The sequence below is a fragment of the Haematobia irritans genome, chromosome 2 (genome assembly GCF_050003625.1).
Source record: "Haematobia irritans isolate KBUSLIRL chromosome 2, ASM5000362v1, whole genome shotgun sequence".
Taxonomy (NCBI): domain Eukaryota; kingdom Metazoa; phylum Arthropoda; class Insecta; order Diptera; family Muscidae; genus Haematobia; species Haematobia irritans.
Genome location: NC_134398.1, coordinates 224,356,810 through 224,376,417, shown reverse-complemented (window position 1 = coordinate 224,376,417; position 19,608 = coordinate 224,356,810). Strand labels below are relative to the sequence as shown.

The following is a 19,608-nucleotide window of genomic DNA, read 5'->3' as shown; positions in this document are numbered from 1 at the left end:
AGTCGGAGTCTGAAGATTTTGCTGGAGTCGGAGTCGTTAAAATTTTGCTCGACCCCGACTCCGGCTACACCAAATTTTTTAAAACACTTCACATTTTTGTAACTAAGCAAGTTTTTACGCAAATTAGTTTCCATTGCGTTATTCATTCGATCAATGTACATCATGATTGTAAATGAAAATCAACTTCCAATTACGGCTATCTTTTTATGTTTCCTAGAATCTTAGACTAGCAGATGGGCTGGATCGATCCATTTTAATGCCCATATCAATTTATTTGAAATATTTCGAACAATCGAAATTATTTTTTTTTAATTTTATTTTAAGGCCATATACATATGTGGAATATTGACAGAACATTTTTTCAAAGTTGTTTTTTATAGAAAATTTTATCAAAATGTTATTTCTATAAAAAGTTTTGTCAAAATTTTATTTCTATAAAAAATTTATTCAAAATTTTATTTCTATAGAAAATTGAGCCAAAATTTTGTTTCTATATAATATTTTGCAAAATTTTATTTCTATAGAAAATTTTGCAAACTATTTTTTCAAAATTTTATTTCTATTGATAATTTTATTTCTATAAAAATTTAAGTCAAAATTTTATTTGTATAGAAAATGTTGCCAAAATTTTATAGTAATATATTTTTTTATTAGAAAATTTGGTCAACATTTTATTTCTATAGAAAATTTTGTCAAAATTTTATTTCTATAGAAAATTTAGTCAAAATTTTATTTCTATAGAAAATTTAGTCGAAATTTTGTTTCTGTAAAATATTTTGCAGAATTTTATTTACTACCCAAAAATTTTTCTAAAATCTCGGGCGAATGAATCTTTCCACAGCCTTTAGTATAGATCTGGCTGAGAGAGATAACTCAATTTTGGGCTCTTTATTATATATATGGGGGCTATAATTATATAGCCCCCATATAAACCGATCCCAAGATTTGCCCTCCGGAGCCCCTTAGAAGAGCAAAATCCATCCGTTACGGTTGAAATTTGGTGTCAAAAAGATTTACGATACCACAACCCAATTAATTCGATTGTGGATGACAGTCTTTCGTAGAAGTTTCTACGCAATCCATGGTGGAGGGTACATAAGATTCGGCCTGGCCGAACTTACGGCCGTATATACTTGTTTCTTGTTGATTCTATTTTTATCAATACTGCAGACCTTTTAAAATATTTACATTGATTGCAACTGAGTCATTGAAAATGCAAATGAACCATTGAAAAGAAAATACCAAGTTATATATTTCAATACTAACGAAAGTACATTTTCCATAAGGAAAATAAAACTTTTTAAAAATATATATTTTTTTATTTTTTTTCGAACTATGTTAACATATAGCTTTGGATATTTTTTTGTGTGTTAATTATCTTTGTCAAAAGTGTGTTATAATTTCATGACCATGAATAAACTTTTTTTTAAGTTTGATAAAACTATATTTATTTGATTAGAGGAGAAAAATTACTAACTACTCGTAAATATTAGGTAGCTATTTTTTTTTATTCTATTGCAGGCCTTGTATAATATTTACATTTATTTCAATAAAAATGTAATTAAATTGTATATATTTGTTTTGTTTTTTATTTACAGAAACCAAAGACATTCTTCATGGCATCACTGGATTTTTTAAAGCTGGTGAATTGAGTGCTATTGTAGGACCCTCAGGTGCTGGGAAAAGTACCTGTTTGAATATACTTTCAGGATATACGTAATGTAACCTTCACATTATGAGAATGAAACATAAATTCATAAATTGCATTTATTTCTCGTTTTTCTTCCCTTCCTTCCGAAATTTGACCTGGTGACAATATAGAACCTTTGGCTATAGCGGTGATGTAACTGTGAATGATGAACTACGTGATATTAAAGCCTTTAAACAAAATGTTGCATTTATAACCCAGGATACTAGTCTACAGCCCTATTTGACCGTCAAGGAGGCCATGCATTTTTCGGCAAATTTAAAAATAGGCGCACATATGAGTAAAAATGCCAAAAGGGAAAGGGTATGGAGAAGTTGATTTTATTGATGGGTAATATAATAATTAAAATTTTTTTCGAAATTTAGGTTAAAAAAATCCTGGAAGCTATTGGCATGTATGAAAATCGTCATACCAGAACGGGTAAACTGTCTGGAGGACAAAAGAAGAGATTATCAATTGCTTTGGAATTGGTCAACAATCCACCTGTGTTAATTCTAGACGAGCCTACAAGGTAACTATAATACAAGATTGTATAAAAAATTGAATTAAAACAACGCAGTACAAATGAAACCATTACTAACGGATGAATTTGAAGATTTTGATTACCATAGTTACGGTATGGTCACACTGGGCAAATATTTGACAGAGAAACCAGCAAACATTTTTAGCTCATATTGGATACATTACATCACTATACGAGTATTTCAAAAAAACTGTATCCAGATATTTCGAAAGTCCTCCTGGAAAAAAGTTTGACACTAGTTTTGAGCAAATATTTGCTTAGTGTGACCATGCAATAATACGCAATTCACAAGCCTCTCTTGAACGAATTTTTCACCAGCAAAATTATTCGCCATGGCAATCACTTGGAGTCAGGTCCGGACTAGAAGGTGAATGCGTAAGAACTTCCCAACCAAATGTCCGGTAGTTCGAGCGAATAACTATTACAGGATAAAAAAACTGGGTTTTTTTCGCAAAACTGTCTCTTTTTTCCAAAGCCGATGGGTGGTGTTTTTTGGAAACACCAAACACCGTCTTGAAAACACCGGTTCTACCGGTTACAAAGAAATCAGTCTAAGAAGATAAACCGCTCCAACTGTTTTGAGCACTCTAATCACTATCGATATCCATGGTCTGGGTATGTTCAATTTCTCTCTTATTGGCCAAAGTGGCATCGTTTCTACCAGTTCACCGGAAGCGAGCTTTTCAACAAAACCGAAATCGGTGTAAGAAAATAAACCGGTCCACTGGTTTTGATCACTATCGCTATGTATTGCCTGCTGGTATTCTGATGGAATGCAATTCATCTGCTATTGGCCAAAGTGACAGCTTCTGGGTGTTGTTCTTGCGTTCTTCGAACGGCGCCTTTGTTGACAATACAGTTCTAAGTTAAGAGTTGTATTGGCTGTTACAGCAAACGAACCACAAATTGAATAGCGTATTCAGCCGCCTGGCTTGCGTTTTCGCCTTTATCGAAGAAAAACTGTAGAATATAGCATATTTTCTTGTTGCTAGTGTCCATCTTCTAACTTAAATCATCCAATCACAAAACTGACAAACAAAATATTTTTCTTCAACGCATCGAACGTATGCAAGGCTAGATATAGATAAATAACGCCATCTATCGGAAAAATAATACATTTTTTTACTACAAGATGTAATATTAGATGTAAGAATATTTCGAAAACACAAAACCATCAAAAATCTTCAAAAAAATATACACTCAAAAAAATGTTTACTTGGATCCAAAGATTTTAACCTTCCCTTAAGGATTTTGGTATTGATTCCGAGCCAGACATTTTTTAGCGATCTATCTGGCTTTAAATCTAGGATCAATAAAATTAAAATTAGGATATATGTAGATCACATTTTTCGAATTTTCGTTCTCTTTTCGTTGTATATTAATAAAGCTATTCTTCAAAATAAAAAATGTTTTCTAAATTCAAAAAAAAAAAAAAAAAAAACTTTAAACCAAAGATGCTAAATCCTCAAAATAAGTGTTAGCCTGTTTTTGAAGCGATTTTATCTTAAATCTAGAGATTCAATATTTCAGTTAATTCAGTTAAGGACGGTTTCTTTAAATAAAAAAGAGGTTTCTTTATATTAAAGAAAATTTGCCTTAGTTCAAAGACATACGGCTTTAACGGAGGGCAAAATTTGTATCCTAAATTTATTAAAACAAAAATTTAAAGCAAAGATTATAACCTTTATTTGAATTAAAATTTCATTATTTTAAAAAAGTTTGTCCTTAATATTTTGTAAACGCCTCCCAAAATTTAGGTTACGAAATCTTTAATATCGCGTAAATATTTTTAGTGTAAAAAATCAATCTTTGACAAAATCAAATAAATTTTTTTAATGATTTTCTTACATAATAATTTACATTTTTTTAGCGGTCTAGATAGTTCTACCTCCAATCAGTGTATATCCCTGCTCAAGAAATTAGCTTTGGAAGGACGTACTGTGATATGTACCATACATCAGCCAAGTGCTTTGACATTTGAAATGTTTGATCATTTATATGCCATAGCCGGAGGAAGTTGCATATATTCGGGCGGTACGCAGAATTTGGTACCATTTTTAGCCGATGTTGGTTTAGAATGTCCTGAGTCATACAATCCTGCCGATTATTGTAAGTGAATGAAAAAATATATATTTATTTAAAACCGCTTAATAAGCCTATATGTTCCCATTGCAGTAATGGAGATAGCCACCGATGATTATGGTCCACAAAATGATAAATTAATAGACAGAATTGAAAATGGACGAAATAATAGCTATCGACAGACAAAGGCTGCCAGAGCTAAACAATTGGAGGCAATGCAAAAAATAGGTAAATATTTTAGAAAAAATATTTTAAAAAAAAGGGATAAAGTTTAACCCCCCATCTACAAAAAAAAATAAATAAAATAAACTTTAAACTTACTATTGCCATATAAATTCGTTTCATAAACTGCCAATAAATTATTTTGTATATGAGCACAAGTTTCCAAAAAAATTAATCAGTATTTTTTTCTACAATTTAATATCTATTGCCGGTTCATTTAACTAATTCATTAATTCCTAATTAAATATTACTTTTATTATTATTAATAGATTTTTATTTAACACAATTTTATATTTATAATTTTTATAAGTGTGTTTTTGGATAAAATAATAACGAAATTAAGTTTAAAATTAATTTTCAATTCAAACATGATTTTAATACAAAAAAAAAAATATTTTAGAAAAATATTTAAATAAAAATCAAAGGAAAAACTTGTAAGATTCCATTAAAAGAATATTTGATTAAACCAGCATTTTTTTGTATTTTAATATCTAACGCCGATTCAATGAACTTATTAATTATTCCTAATTAAATATTATTTTGATTATTAATTTTTAATGGAGTTTTATTTAACACAATTTTATCGATAATTTTTCTGAGTGTTTTTGGATAAAATAATAACGAATTTAAATTTTCAATTCAAACATAATTTTAATTAAAAAAAAAATTATTAATTGCCAATTCTTCATTAAATTTTGTATAATTGAATTTTATTGAAATAATTATTTTTTCTCGAGTATTTTTTCAATTACGAAATTGTTATCGATGCTTCTTTTGTGCATTCTCTATTGCAGACAAAATGATGGCTTCCGGTCTTATCACTCCCGTCACTGCTCCCGTACTCTCAACACCTATGACACAAACCAACAATTCAAATGGCCAATATGTAAATGGTCCCACCTCAGCTTCCGCCCATCCTTATCATTACCATCAACATCATCAGACTACCAACTATATCAGTCACCACAAACCATTGACACCCATAAAAGAAATGGCTTCTCGAATAGGAGATAGTCATGGTATTCTTAGTGACAATACTAACGCAAAGGAAGATGGAGTCTCCACTGCCGAAAATGGATGTTGTCCATCGCATACTCAATCGAAAGGCTTATGCAAAAGTGAAAATATATATGCCACACCATTCTATCGCCAATTGGGAATACTACTTCTAAGGACATTTTTAATACTGTGGCGTGACAAATCGTTGACCCTTATGAGATTCATTATACACCTGGTCACGGCATTGTTGATAGGATTTCTATACTATGGCATTGGTAATGAAGCAGAGAATGCCTTGAATAATTTCCGTTATTGTTTCTATTCGATTATGTTCATAATGTATTCGGCTTTCTCATCGATTTTAGTAAAATGTAAGTATTTCGCTGAATTAAAAAACTATTTTAATCTCCGATTAAAAATTATATTGACCCGATAAAAAATAACACATTGAGAACCCGACATTTCCATTTCTCAATAGGATCATGAAGTATTCACCCGTCTGTATTGTAATCACGCTATAGTCTTCAATAATGTAATCACGTTATATCGTTAATAATGTAATAACGCCTTATCATTCATTAATGTAATTACGATAGCTTTTCATAGTGTAAAAACCTATTGCATTCTGTTATGGAGCTGTCGCACTGAAGGGAGATTTGTCTTACTTATACTACGTTCGCACTAGACACGAAATCTCGCTATTAAGAACCAAAATCTCTTTACAAATCTAAAGTGTTCGGATTGGCAAAATAACGAGATTTCCTAGATTTGAGGATTTAACAGCTATTTGTAAATATATCAATACAAACACAAGCCCGTATGTGGAGACGCACACACACATTCATCTACAAGGAAAATTGGGCATGGGTTGCAAAAAGCGCATTTTTAGTACTAAAACCACAGTTGTACAAGACAGTATAGGGGATTTTGAAAGTGATTTTGTTGAAATCCTCTACAGCCAGCTGATATTTGCCTTTTGCAAATCTACTGAGATCTAGGAGGATTTCGTGTCTAGTGCGAACGTAGAATTAGGGATACAAATCTCAAAGATTAATTCTTAAATTAAATGCAAAATTTTAAAAAATAATTAAAATTTTTTTATTTCAAACACTTTTGTTTATAATACTGTGTAAATTGCGTGCCCTAAAAATTAATTTGCATAATCACTCATATCAGGTCAATATTCTTTCAGTGCATTCAAATTACTAAATGGACCATATCGATCTAAAGGGCCGATTTGTCGTCAGTTTTAAGATCAGATAAGTTTGTGAATTTGTATATAAAGCCAAGAAATAGCAGTCTGAAACCCATCGTTTAGTATACCGATCGTCCTATAATTAAATTCTGAGTCGATTTACACCCAGAGAAGGAATATGTTCACCTCAAACATGTTTTAAGAGCAAAATGTTATTTTTGGGTGGTGACCATGTAACATGGTTTTCGCAACCATGTTGTTTCCTCGGAAATCATGTATCTGATTTCGGCAAGCAGGTTATATTTGACGAGAAAATAACATTTTAGTGACAAACATGTTACATGGTCACCATACAAAATTAACATTTTGCTCTTGAAATATGTTTGAGGTGATCATATTCCTTCTCTGCGTGTAGCGATGTCCGTCTGTCACCGATATGCTTATTATTGGCGGGTTTATACTCGGATCTTCTTCAAATTCCGTATACCCGTATATTTTAATAATCTCGGACATCTTTGAAAATATCAGTCAAATCGGCCCAGATTTAGATATTGCTCCCATATACATATTTCGTCCGATTTAGTTTCATAGGACCACCAGACAGAGTCCAAATTTTCATTTCGATTTGCTTAAAATTTCGCACTGAGATTATATTTAGTTTTAGTTTTGTGTACCAAATTTAGTTCAAAGTGGTTAAGATTAAGGATATATGGTAGTTCCCTTATGTATACGCCTGATTTTGGGAAATATGGTAGAAAATTTCATAGTTTACACCCATAGTTTACAACAGGATTTTACATAGGGAAAAGATTTAAGACTCTATCTGTGTCGAATTTAACCAAAATCGATTCAGCTTTAGATAAAGTGCTATTTATTCCTCCGAGTTAGGCAAAAATGGCCTAACATCAGCGAAGATTTCCGCAGACTTTCAAAAGATTGTAGATATGTGTCAGGCTTGTGTAAATATCGTTCGATGTGGAACAATATTATCACAAACAAACAAAAATTATGTTTTCCATGCATATGTTTTTTTTTCTAAACTGTGTTACGTTCCAGAGCATTTCGCTTTAGAGAGAGAAGTATATAAAATTTTCTCCAAATCGCTTCAGATTTAAATCGTCCTACTGAAAACATGAGTTTTAGATATGAACAATTCGCCGTAAATTTAGATGCCCGATACAAAACTTTTTCGCATCAAAGAATGCTTTTCGAATTTATTCTAAAAATATTAGATGAAGTTCACGTTTAGAAGATGAATTAAAAGAAATATTTGTTTTTTAAACTTCGTTTGTGGTTTCAACGATTTTGGCCTCAAATGTTTACAATTCTGTGTTTTGTTGTTGTTTTTTATTGCAGCTTAAAACCATACATTGACTAAACTACAAGTGTAGCTTAACCAACAGAGGAAAAGAATGTTTGTCAAATTTATTTGGGCAAAGCCCTATAGACTGCAAGATGGTTGGATGGACGCACGTTTCGGAATTACCACATTCCTCATCAGCATCCTCTACTTGCAGCAAAACTATCAACCAATTATCAGAATAAATTCAGGCAGTTTATTAAACCCAACAATGAACCACACTTGAACCTTCCGAAAAAAGGTTTTTGTTGGGTTTAATAAACTGCCTGAATTTATTCTGATAATTGGTTGATAGTTTTGCTGCAAGTAGAGGATGCTGATGAGGAATGTGGTAATTCCGAAACGTGCGTCCATCCAACCATCTTGCAGTCTATAGGGCTTTGCCCAAATAAATTTGACAAACATTCTTTTCCTCTGTTGGTTAAGCTACACTTGTAGTTTAGTCAATGTATGGTTTTAAGCTGCAATAAAAAACAACAACAATGCTTAAAGAACAAAACCAACAATAACAAAACAAAACAATTCTGTGTTTTGTCAAAAGCCTTTGGCAACACAGAGTTTTCGGAAGATATGCGTCGTTCAGATTATAAGTTTTTCCGGACGTCTGTGTTTGTAAATAATCTTACAGTGTGGCCAATCGATACGAATTCTCACCGATGACTAAATAATCGGTAAATGTGTTATCGATCCCATAAACATGCAGCAGTATCGATTATGCCTTCGGGCTTGACTTATAATGTGACCAATATATGGGGATATGTTCGATAAATTTTTAGTCTGGGCGGCGCATTGTTTTTTTATACCCTCCACCATAGGATGGGGGTATATTAACTTTGACATTCCGTTTGTAACACATCGAAATATTGCTCTAAGACCCCCTAAAGTATATATATTCTGGGTCGTGGTGAAATTCTGAGTCGATCTAAGCATGTCCGTCCGTCCGTCCGTCTGTTGAAATCACGCTAACTTCCGAACGAAACCAGCTATCGACTTGAAACTTGGCACAAGTAGTTGTTATTGATGTAGGTCGGATGGTATTGAAAATGGGCCATATCGGTCCACTTTTACGTATAGCCAGGGCTGTGGAGTCGGAGTCGGAGTCTTGGAGTCGGAGTCTGAAGATTTGGCTGGAGTCGGAGTCGGAGTCGTAAAAATTTTGCTCGACTCCGACTCCGGCTAAACCAAATTTTTTAAAACACTTCACATTTTTGTAACTAAAAAAGTTTTTACGCAAATTAGTTTCCAATGCGTTATGCATTCGATCAATGTACACCACGATTGGAAATAAAAATCAACTTCCAATTACGGCATTTTATGTTTCCTAGAATGTTAGACTAGCAAATGGGCTGGATCGATCCATTTTAATCCCCATATCAATGTATTTGAAATAATTCGAACAATAATTCGAATTTATTGTTTTTAATTTTATTTTAAGGCTATATACCTACACACATATGACAGAAAAAATTGTCAAAGCTGTTTTTTATAGAAAATTTTGTCACTTTTGTATTTAATGGAATGTTTTGTCAAAATTTAATTTCTATAAAAAATTATTCGAAATATTATTACTATAGAAAATTTTTTTCCTATAGAAAATTAAGTCAACATTTATTTCTATAGAAAATAAAAAATAAAACAAGTATATACAGCAGTATGTTCGTCCGGGCCAAATCATAAATACCCACCACCATGAATCAAATATACTAATTTCCTTAGAAAATTTCATGGGGGTTTGATGACAGATCAGTTTAACCAGTTCGCATCCCGAAAATAAATGCAAAGATTTTACCTATCAGATTCCGGATTTATAAGAACTATTTTTGTTTGAGTTTTAAAGGAATCATAAACATATCCTGTAAATGTGCAAGAAAATTAAGAAAAAATACCTTGATTTGAAATCTAAAATCTGTAGTACACCAACTGTTTTATGATTACGAGAAGTAATATCTGGCAAATTTACATTTATGGTAAATGCTCCTTCTGTACCCTCAATATCTGAAATCGGTCTATATGGAGGCCTTACCAGCGTTGCAACAACGAATTTTTATTTTGGATCAAATTTTTCCAAAATTCGTACCAGGGGACCAGTTTTCTAATTTAAATTAAAATAATTTAAAAGTTACAATTTTTCTAAAATTTTTCTTCGAAAGAAAATTTTTTCAAAATTTTATTTCTATATAAAATGTTGACCTCATTCTATTTCTATCGAAAATTTTGTCCATGTTTTATTTCTATAGAAAATTTGGTCCAAATTTTATTTCAATAGATTTCATTTTAGCCAAAATTTAATTTCTATAGAAAATGTAGCCAAAGTTTAATTCTATTGAAAATTTAGCCAAAATTTAATTTCTGTAAAAAATTTAGCCAAAATTTTATTTCTATTACATATTTAGCAGAAATTTGTACAAAATTTTTGCATAATATTGTATCCCAAAATTTTTAAGAAGCTTATTTCTATAAAAAATTTTGTTAAAATTTTATTTCTATGAAAAATTTGTTAAAATTTTATTTCTATGAAAATTTTGTTAAAATTTTATTTCTATAGAAATTTTTGTCCAAATGTTATTTCTGCAGAAAAATTCCATTTGGTCTGACCATCGGACCAACTTCAATAATTTTTTGGGTCTATTTTGGTCAATCGGACTAATGGGGCTACGCCAAAAACATGGAAGGATACGTACAGTATTCAGCACATCTATTGTAGTTCTAGAATATAGACCCCAAAACGGAGGGCCGGTTTATAAGGGGACTATATCAAAAACTGGACCGATACACAATATATTCGGCACACCTCTTAATGGTCCTAGAATACCTCCAAATTTCAAATTTCAGGCAAATTGGATAAAAACTACGGATTGTAGAAGTCCAAGAAGTAAACTCGTAACATCGGTCTAAAAGGGGGCTATATCAAAACTTCGTCCGATAGTGACCATCTTCGGCACGCCTTGTAATGGTCCTATAATACCTCTAGATTTCCAACTTCAGACAAATTGGATAAAAACTACGGATTCTAGAAGCTCAAGAAATAAAATCGGGAGTTCTGTCTATATGGGAGCTATATTAAAACATGGTCCGATAATCACCATTTTCAGCACTCCTCCTTATAGCCCTAGAATACCTCTAGGTTTCCAATTTCTGGCAAATTGGATAAAAACTACGGTTTATATAAGCCCAAGACCCCAAATCGGGCGATCGGTTGATAAGGGAGCTATATCAAAACCTGGACCGATCTAGCTCATCTTCGACATGACAAACTTATTATACCCCTGTCACCATTCTATGGTGGTGGGTATAAAAATATTTTTATGTAGAAAATTTTGTCAAAAATTTATTTCTATAGAAAATTTAGCCAAAATATTGCTTCTATAGAAAATTGTGCAAAATTTTATTTACACAAAAAATTTTCCAAAATTTCTATTAATAATTTTTTCAAATTTTTTCCATAGAAAATTGTGCCAAAATTTTGTTACTATAGATTTTTTTTATACAAAATTTATACAACATTTTATGTCGATAGAAAATTTAGTCAACATTTTATTTTTATAGAAAATGTAGTCTAAATTTTCTTTCTATAGAAAATTTTGCAGCATTTTATTTCTTTAGAAAATTTTGTAAAATTTTATTTACTACACAAAAAATTTTCCAAAAATTTCTATTGATATTTTTTTCAAAATTTTATTTCTATAGAAAATTTTGTCAAAATTTGTTTACTATAGTCTTTTTATAGAAAATTTGGTAAAAATTTATTTGTATAGAAAATTTTCTCAAACATTCATTTATATAGAGAATTTAGTTCAAATTTTGTTTCCATAGAAAATTTTGCAAACTTTTATTTACTACACAAAAATTTTTCCAAAATTTCTATTTATTTTTTTTTCAAAATTTTATTTCTATAAAACAATTTGTCAAAATTTTATTTATGTAGCAAATTTTCTCAAATTTTTTTCTTACTGATACTCACTGCTAAGTCGAAAACTGGTAAAAGTGACTCAAATTTTGCTATATAAAAAATTATGAATGTTTCCCAAATATTGCACGAGATTTTGTAGAAGTCTGATTTCAGATTTTATCAAAATGTTGATCTAAATACAAAGTTGTGCAGAGTATGTTACAATCGGCCCGCCCGACTTTAGACTTTCTTTGCATTTTTATTTTTTGCTATAATTGTGTTACGTCCCATAACGTTAGATTTAAATTTTAGGTACAGAGATTTTCTAGAAGTATATACAATTTTGTCTAAATCGATTCAGATTCAAATTCATGCATATGGGAATATAACCCTTTATAATAATTTTCGTCCACAAATACATATACTGTCGGTATCTTCTCATATTATGTAGGGTATTTATATCATTATTTTATTTATTAAACATTGCCCTAAATTTGAAATAAAGAGTTTAATTGGTATAAATGCGAAATTAAGACCTTTTTTTGCACACATAAATAAATACGATACTTTATATCGATCCATATATATACCCCATATATATCCCCTCAATAGAACTACAAATTAGTGGTACTAAAATGAGATTTAGTTATATTACCCGGAGTCGACTCCGGAGTCGGAGTCGGAGTCGAGCTGATGAAAAATGCTGGAGTCGGAGTCGGAGTCGGAGTCGAGCAAAATCGGCTCGACTCCACAGCCCTGCTCCCAACACGCCAGAGCTCCGCCCAATTGAGAAATACTGGACTATTGTCAAGCGGAACCTAAAGAAGACCAAAAAAACTGCTAAGGACGAGCAGCAGTTCAAGGCAAACTGGCTTTCTGCGGCGAAGAAGGTGGACAAGGTGGCTGTACAAAATCTGATGGCAGGTGTCAAGCGTGAGGCCCGGCAATTCGGATTTGGAAAAGCGAAAGCCTAACTGAATATTTTTCCTGAATTTTATACTAATTGAACTTGAAAAAGAAATTTAATTAGATTTTTTAAATAAACGATTTCACCGATTTACACGCGTTTTCCCTTGACCAAATTTTGACCGTATCACCCTTTATTTCCTAGAATAAAATACACAAACCGCTTCTTTGGCTCAAAATCTATACCAAAATAATTAAAGACAAAATTTTTGGAACCGAGTATGATTTTTTTAGTAAAGGTGGCACCCGATATTCCACGCTCACTACGACTATCCAGTTCAATGTGATACCACAGTGATGATCAATTACCAATCCGATAACAAATAAACTTTAGCATATGATCCATGTTGGGCGCTAGTTAGATTCACAGAAAAAATATCACCAAAATATTTTCAACTAATAAGTTGATTGAAGTTGGAAATTTTTTCTATTATTAAATAACAGAAAAAAACGTTCTGAGAACGTATAACCTTAAAAATGTCAAACTTTACGATAGAGCTGTTAGTTGGTAGATTGCAACACTACGGTTGTCCAATCCATCAATAACAATTACTTGTGGCAAGATCGATAGATATAAAAAATTAATAAAGAGTTACAAAATAGAACGAGACACAAAAGTACGAACACGTGAAAAGCTTCAAAGTTGGCACTGGTACAACTAAACCATTAAATATATTTCTTCAAAACATTCAAACTTATATTTTTATTCCGTCAAAATAATACAATTAACATTTTAATCAAGATAGAAGCATATGTTAAAGTTAATTAAGTCAATAATTGAAAGTTTTTACATTTTTAATTAAAAAATTAATTGATACAATTAATTTTTTAATTAAACTCGGAAGACTAACCCCCATTTTCATAAAGCTCCGTTAGTGTTCCGTTAACTAACCAACTTTTAAACCGTATTATGGACGAAGCTGTCATACTGTCTTTATATTCCATAGGCCAGTTAGGAACTTAACTGACGAAAAAATTTCAGTTAAAGTTAACCGGAGAGAAGATATTTGCCATTTACTTTCTGTTAACTGGCAGTTAAAGCCTAACGGAGCTACATGAAAATGGCCGTAAGTCAGTTAAAAAAAGTAATGAATTTTTGTTTTAAGTTTTAAATAAAAATGTATTTCAAACAATCAATTTTAATCAAACACAAAGTCAGTTAAAAAAGTAATTGAAAACAATTACGTTTTTAATTCAAAAAATTAATTGAGTTTTACAATCTAATGAAATCAATTAATTTTTTAATCAAGTATTTTTTATGCCTTATTCTATCATTTTTGTGATTGCAAACATTTCAATTAAAAACTTATTTTGGATCAATTAATTTCGTGACAAATGCAGCGAATCGTTAAAACTTACGATGATATGATGATCAATGATTGCTTTGTTATCAGTAAATGGGTAATACACTGAAAGAAGAATTTTTTCTCAAGAACGAAATTTCTGACAAACAATGTTATCTTTTGTTCGTAAGAAATTTTCGTTAAAAGCAATCAAGATAGTTAGAAGCAACGGTTGTTAAATCGTTTGTTATAAATTCCGGTTATTTTGCTCTAAAAAAAATTTATGGAGGGGGTCATTTCGTTTGTGTAAAATTTTGTTCTAGAGCAAAGTTTGTTTGTTTGCGTGAAAATATCGGCCTCATTTCGGACATTCATAATATAGCAGACTAATGTGATCGACTTTAGTTTATGCCCCACATTGGGCGCCAGTTTTTTGGGGCGTGATATCATAATGCAAGACCTTGTTAGAATTTAATATGTTTAGACTTTATATTATGTTCCCAGGCTACTGTGAGTCCTATATATTTATTGTTTTTGTTCCAGTTTCTTTCCATAATTTTTTTTTGTAATTGTTGTTTTTGAGTATGAGAAAAGACCCCATTTGGGCTCCAGTTTTAAAATGGAATTCTGCACATTAAAGCCTTGTTGTAGTATAATATTATGAATGATTAATTCGTTATTAAAGTGACTTAAACATTTGACCCACGTTGGGCGCCAGTTTTAAAATGAGGTTAGATAAAAAAGACTGCCATTGGTACGTAAAGTTCAGTTATGGCATAATATAATAACTACATATTTTACTCAATATTCCTCCTGTTGGGCATCAAGACAGATATATTTATGATATAAATCTATTTTTTTTAATAGTCTTATATTATTTTTTTTTCATGTATACTGATTCAATATATGTTTTTAGATCAATTTCGTTTTTTTATTAACCGCAATCACTTCTTTATTATTAATTTATGCATGGTCTTCTAAACTTTTCTATATGTCTTTCACCGAAATTTATTATGTATTCTTTTTTTATTTGGTATTTCTTTACAGTTTCTACTGCTAGCTCGTTTGGCATCACATGTGGTTATTGGCATTATATTTGGCTATTTGTACATAGATGTTGGCAATAAGGCCAATACAGTATTGGGCAACTATGTCTATCTCTATGGGTCAACTTTGCTTCTGGTCTATACTGGTAAAATGGCTGTGGTTCTAACATGTAAGTTTTTGTCTAGCATTGTCAAACAAAAATTAAAACTTGTTTTTCTAACCCGTTTCTACATACTAGGTCTTTTTATTAAATTTTGTAAAACTTATGTTTGAGAATTTACTTATTTGTAAATTAAAATTAAAGCAAAAATGTCAACTGATTGTTTGCATTACTGTAGCCTTGCAGTACCTTATATAGGAAGTTGGGATTCAAATTTCCTTATTCATATTCGCTTTATATAAATTGGAATAGTACACTCAAAAAAACAGTGTACTTGGTTCGAGAGATTTTAACCTTCCTTTAAAGATTTTGATATTGATTCCGAGCCAAAGATGTGACTTATGTAAAATAAATATATTTTTGGGGGGACCTGTCTAACTTTATTTATCGAATTTTCATTCTCACGTACAAGCAAGTGCCTTTTTTAGAATCCAAATTAAACTAATAAGTGTTTTCTTACCTAAAAAAAAAAATAGATGCAAACTCATAACCTACCCATAAAAAACTATCACCCCATTTTTTCCAATTAAAATTCTAATTGAATTCTAAAAAATTTTCCATTAAAAATTTAATTGGCTCGAACAATTTTTTAATTGAAATAAAAATCAGCTACAGAAATTAATAGCATCAATTAAAATTTTAATTTGATCAATTAATTGTTTAATTGAAATATTTTTTTCTGTATATATTTTTTTTTTGTTTTCTGTGTATATTTGAAGCGTTTTTATCTTAAATGATTCGGTATTTCAATGAATTTAAGTACGATTTCATTAATTTAAAACTGTTTTTCTTTACTATAACGAAAATTGTCCTTATTAAATTGTCCATAATTTTATGAAAAAATAATTTTGAAGCAATGATTATAAACTTTCTTTTCATTTTAAATTATTTTAAAGAATTTTGTCCTTAATATTGTGTAAATTGCGTATCCTAATATTTAAGGTGCATAATCTTCCATATTAGGACAATATATTTTTTAGTGTACAAAGCATACATGCATACAAGTGTTCGTCTATCGACAGTCGCTTATTCTATATTAAATGACTGTATTAAAAAATCAGTCCCTAAAATTTCGTTTAAAAAAACGACTGGTCCACCTTGGAATTCAAAGCAATTAGCAAAGGCTAAAAACAAAAGAGTATAGAAAATAGAAAACTTATATAGAAAATTTAGAAAATATTACTGGAAATGCTATTGATTTTGCCGAAATATTGTGTTGCCCAATCTGATTTTAACTTAGAGAATAAAAAATCTTATAAATTGAACATATGAAATGTAAAAAGTGAACTGAAACGAAACCCTAAAAGATTTTATGGATTTATTAACTCCAAACGCAGTGATAGAACTTTTCCTAAGTCACTTAAATTTAAACATCTGTTGTCGCAGATGATGATGCTGGAATTACTAATCTATTCGCAGACTTTTTTGAATCAACTTACTCAACGAAGCCCTAAGATGAATGTAATTCATATCGTTACTCAATACCGCAATCTTGTCTTATCAATATACAATCAGTGAATATCAATACTGTTTACAATGACAATATTCCAGGTCCAGATGGTATTACTGCTTGTGTTTTGAAACAATGTGCTGAAAATCTTTCTCTTCCTCTATGCGAATAATTCAACAAATCACTTAGTTCAGAAATTTTTCCGTCATTATTACACCATTATTTAATTATTATTTGTAATTATAGAGGTATAGCTAAACTGAATGCTATTCCGAAACTTTTTGAGAAGATTGTGACTGAAGTTCTTTGTTTTCAAATATCACCAATTTTATCTAACTGTCAACATGGCTTTAGAAGATCTAGATCAACGGTAACTAACCTAATAGAGTTTACTTCATTTATAAATGATGGATTATAATTGATGCCAAAACAGCGCTTCGACCGCAACGCCGGTAATATCCAAACACTGCAGGCATTTTGCGACATCTACGCAGTTGACATATGTTTTCTTTGCAGAAGAGACTTTTTTGTCCTCTTGTATTTCCTACTCACCGATGGCGAATGCATACTTTCAGGTGGCACGTTGTCATTGCAACAGTTTTTTCATTGGTACATCAGCTGGTATCCAGACCAAGAAACCCTGCTACAAGGATGGGGTGTATACAGAGTAATTTGGTGGTGAGTCGAGTTTAGGTGGGAAGGCTAAATGGTGACGCGTTTCATGAGATCCGTGATTGCAGATGGGGCACAAGTCAGATACGCTGCTAACAATTACTGATAAGTGGGAATTGAGTTGGCTGCACTTGTCTTATCTTTTTGGCTCACTATCATGATCTGTCGCGGGAGGTCATTTTGTTCCGACGGCGGTCGAGCTCCAAGAACAGGATTAACCTTGTAGCTCCTTCAGTATCCTCATGAATTCTGTAGTATCCTCATGAATTCTTTTCAGACCTATATGATATGTTGTCTGGTTTAGAGGCTCTTTATTCTAATGCTCGCGTTCTAGAAGATGAAGATCAATCCTTACATTTCTGGGTGGTGGATGCTTGTTCCAAAGATGGTGAGATAATAACCCAGCAGTTGAGATAACAATTGTTTTGACAACATGTAATTGTGTTCAAAGAACGCAAGCAAACTGATGTTGTCTATACTGACTTTAGTAAAGCAATTGATAAGGTGAATCATAAACTTTTACTACGGAAATGGGAGTTTATGGGTTTCAGTGATATGTTTTGAAAATGGCTTCGCTCTTACTTGTCTGGTAGAACACATAAAGTTAAATTTCGTGATATGCTTTCTAGAGACATTGCTGCATATTCGGGAGTACCACAGGGAAGCCGATTCTTTTCAACCTGTTTGATTTACCAGAATCAATATTTCGGTGTAACGTTTTAATGTACGCAGATGATGTTGAAAATTTTTATTTTTTTTAATGATCATACTGGTCAAATTATTTTACAAGGGGATCTAGACAGATTATTTCAGGGGTGCAAGGTGAATCTGATGGAGCTGAACATATCGAAATGTAAACATATGTCATTTTTTAGAATAAAACTTTTGCACTCATTGTCTTGAACTATCGTGAACTTGAGTTTGTCAATTCTATACTAGACCTTGGAGTCACATTGGACCCACGATTGGATTTTCGACGATATATTTCATTAACTATTAACAAAGCATATGGAACTCATGGTTTTATCAAAAGGTGGAGCAAGGTGTTCTCTAATCCGTCTGTAACAAAACTGTTATATATTTTGTTTGTGCGCTGTATACTAGAATATGCATCTGTAATTTGGGATCCTGTTTATGTGATACACTCCAATTCAATAGAATCCTAGTTATGACTACAGGTTGAATATAATCAAACTCCCAACGAAAGAGTCGCCGTACAATGCCAAATATTAGTTTCTTGTCTAAAGTTATTCACGGACGCCCGGATTGCGTCCATATCAGGGTTGCCATTTTGGTCCAAAAAATTATTAAATCTTAAATTTGTTCCGATGGTCGGACCAAATGGAATATGGTAGATTTTGGTCCATTTTCGTCAAATCGTTAATTTGTCCAAATTTTTAAATTTTGACAAAATTTTCTGTAGAAATAAAATGTTGACAAAAATTTCTATAGAAATAAAATTTTAACAAAATTTTCTATAGAAATACAATTTTGCAGAAATAAAATTTAAAAAAATTTGTATAGATACAAAATTATGCAAAAATTTTGTATAGGAAGAAATTTAAAAAAATATATATAGAGAAATAAAATTTTTCGATAACTTTCTATAGAAATAAAAGTCTGACAAAATATTCTATAGAAAGGGAATTTTGACAAAATTTCCTTAAGAAATTAAATTTTGACAAAATGTTGTGTAGAAATAAAATTTTAACAAAATTTTCTACAGAAATAAAATTTTGACAAAATTTTCTATAGAAATAAAATTTTGACAAAATTTTCTATAGAAATAAAATTTTGACAAAATTTTCTATAGAAATAAAATTTTGACAAAATTTTCTATAGAAATAAAATTTTGACAAAATTTTCTATAGAAATAAAATTTTGACAAAATTTTCTATAGAAATAAAATTTTGACAAAATTTTATATAGAAATAAAATTTTGACAAAATTGTATATAGAAATAAAATTTCGACAAAATTTTCTATAGAAAAAAATTTTCACAAAATTTTCTGCAGATATAAAATTTTGACAAAATTTTCTATAGAATTAAAA

At 30.8% G+C, this 19,608-nt stretch overlaps 1 protein-coding gene across 1 annotated transcript in view; it reads left to right on the top strand.

Moving 5' to 3' along the window:
• LOC142225302 (ATP-binding cassette sub-family G member 1-like) overlaps positions 1-19,608 on the top strand; it is an 89,052-nt gene that overhangs the window by 56,269 nt on the left and 13,175 nt on the right. Inside the window, exons 3-10 of the mRNA XM_075295079.1 lie at positions 1,599-1,716; positions 1,822-2,011; positions 2,074-2,219; positions 4,102-4,340; positions 4,407-4,541; positions 5,330-5,967; positions 6,013-6,066; positions 15,275-15,443. Coding sequence (XP_075151194.1) covers positions 1,599-1,716; positions 1,822-2,011; positions 2,074-2,219; positions 4,102-4,340; positions 4,407-4,541; positions 5,330-5,967; positions 6,013-6,066; positions 15,275-15,443 — 1,689 coding nt within the window. The remainder of the gene's footprint in view (positions 1-1,598; positions 1,717-1,821; positions 2,012-2,073; positions 2,220-4,101; positions 4,341-4,406; positions 4,542-5,329; positions 5,968-6,012; positions 6,067-15,274; positions 15,444-19,608) is intronic.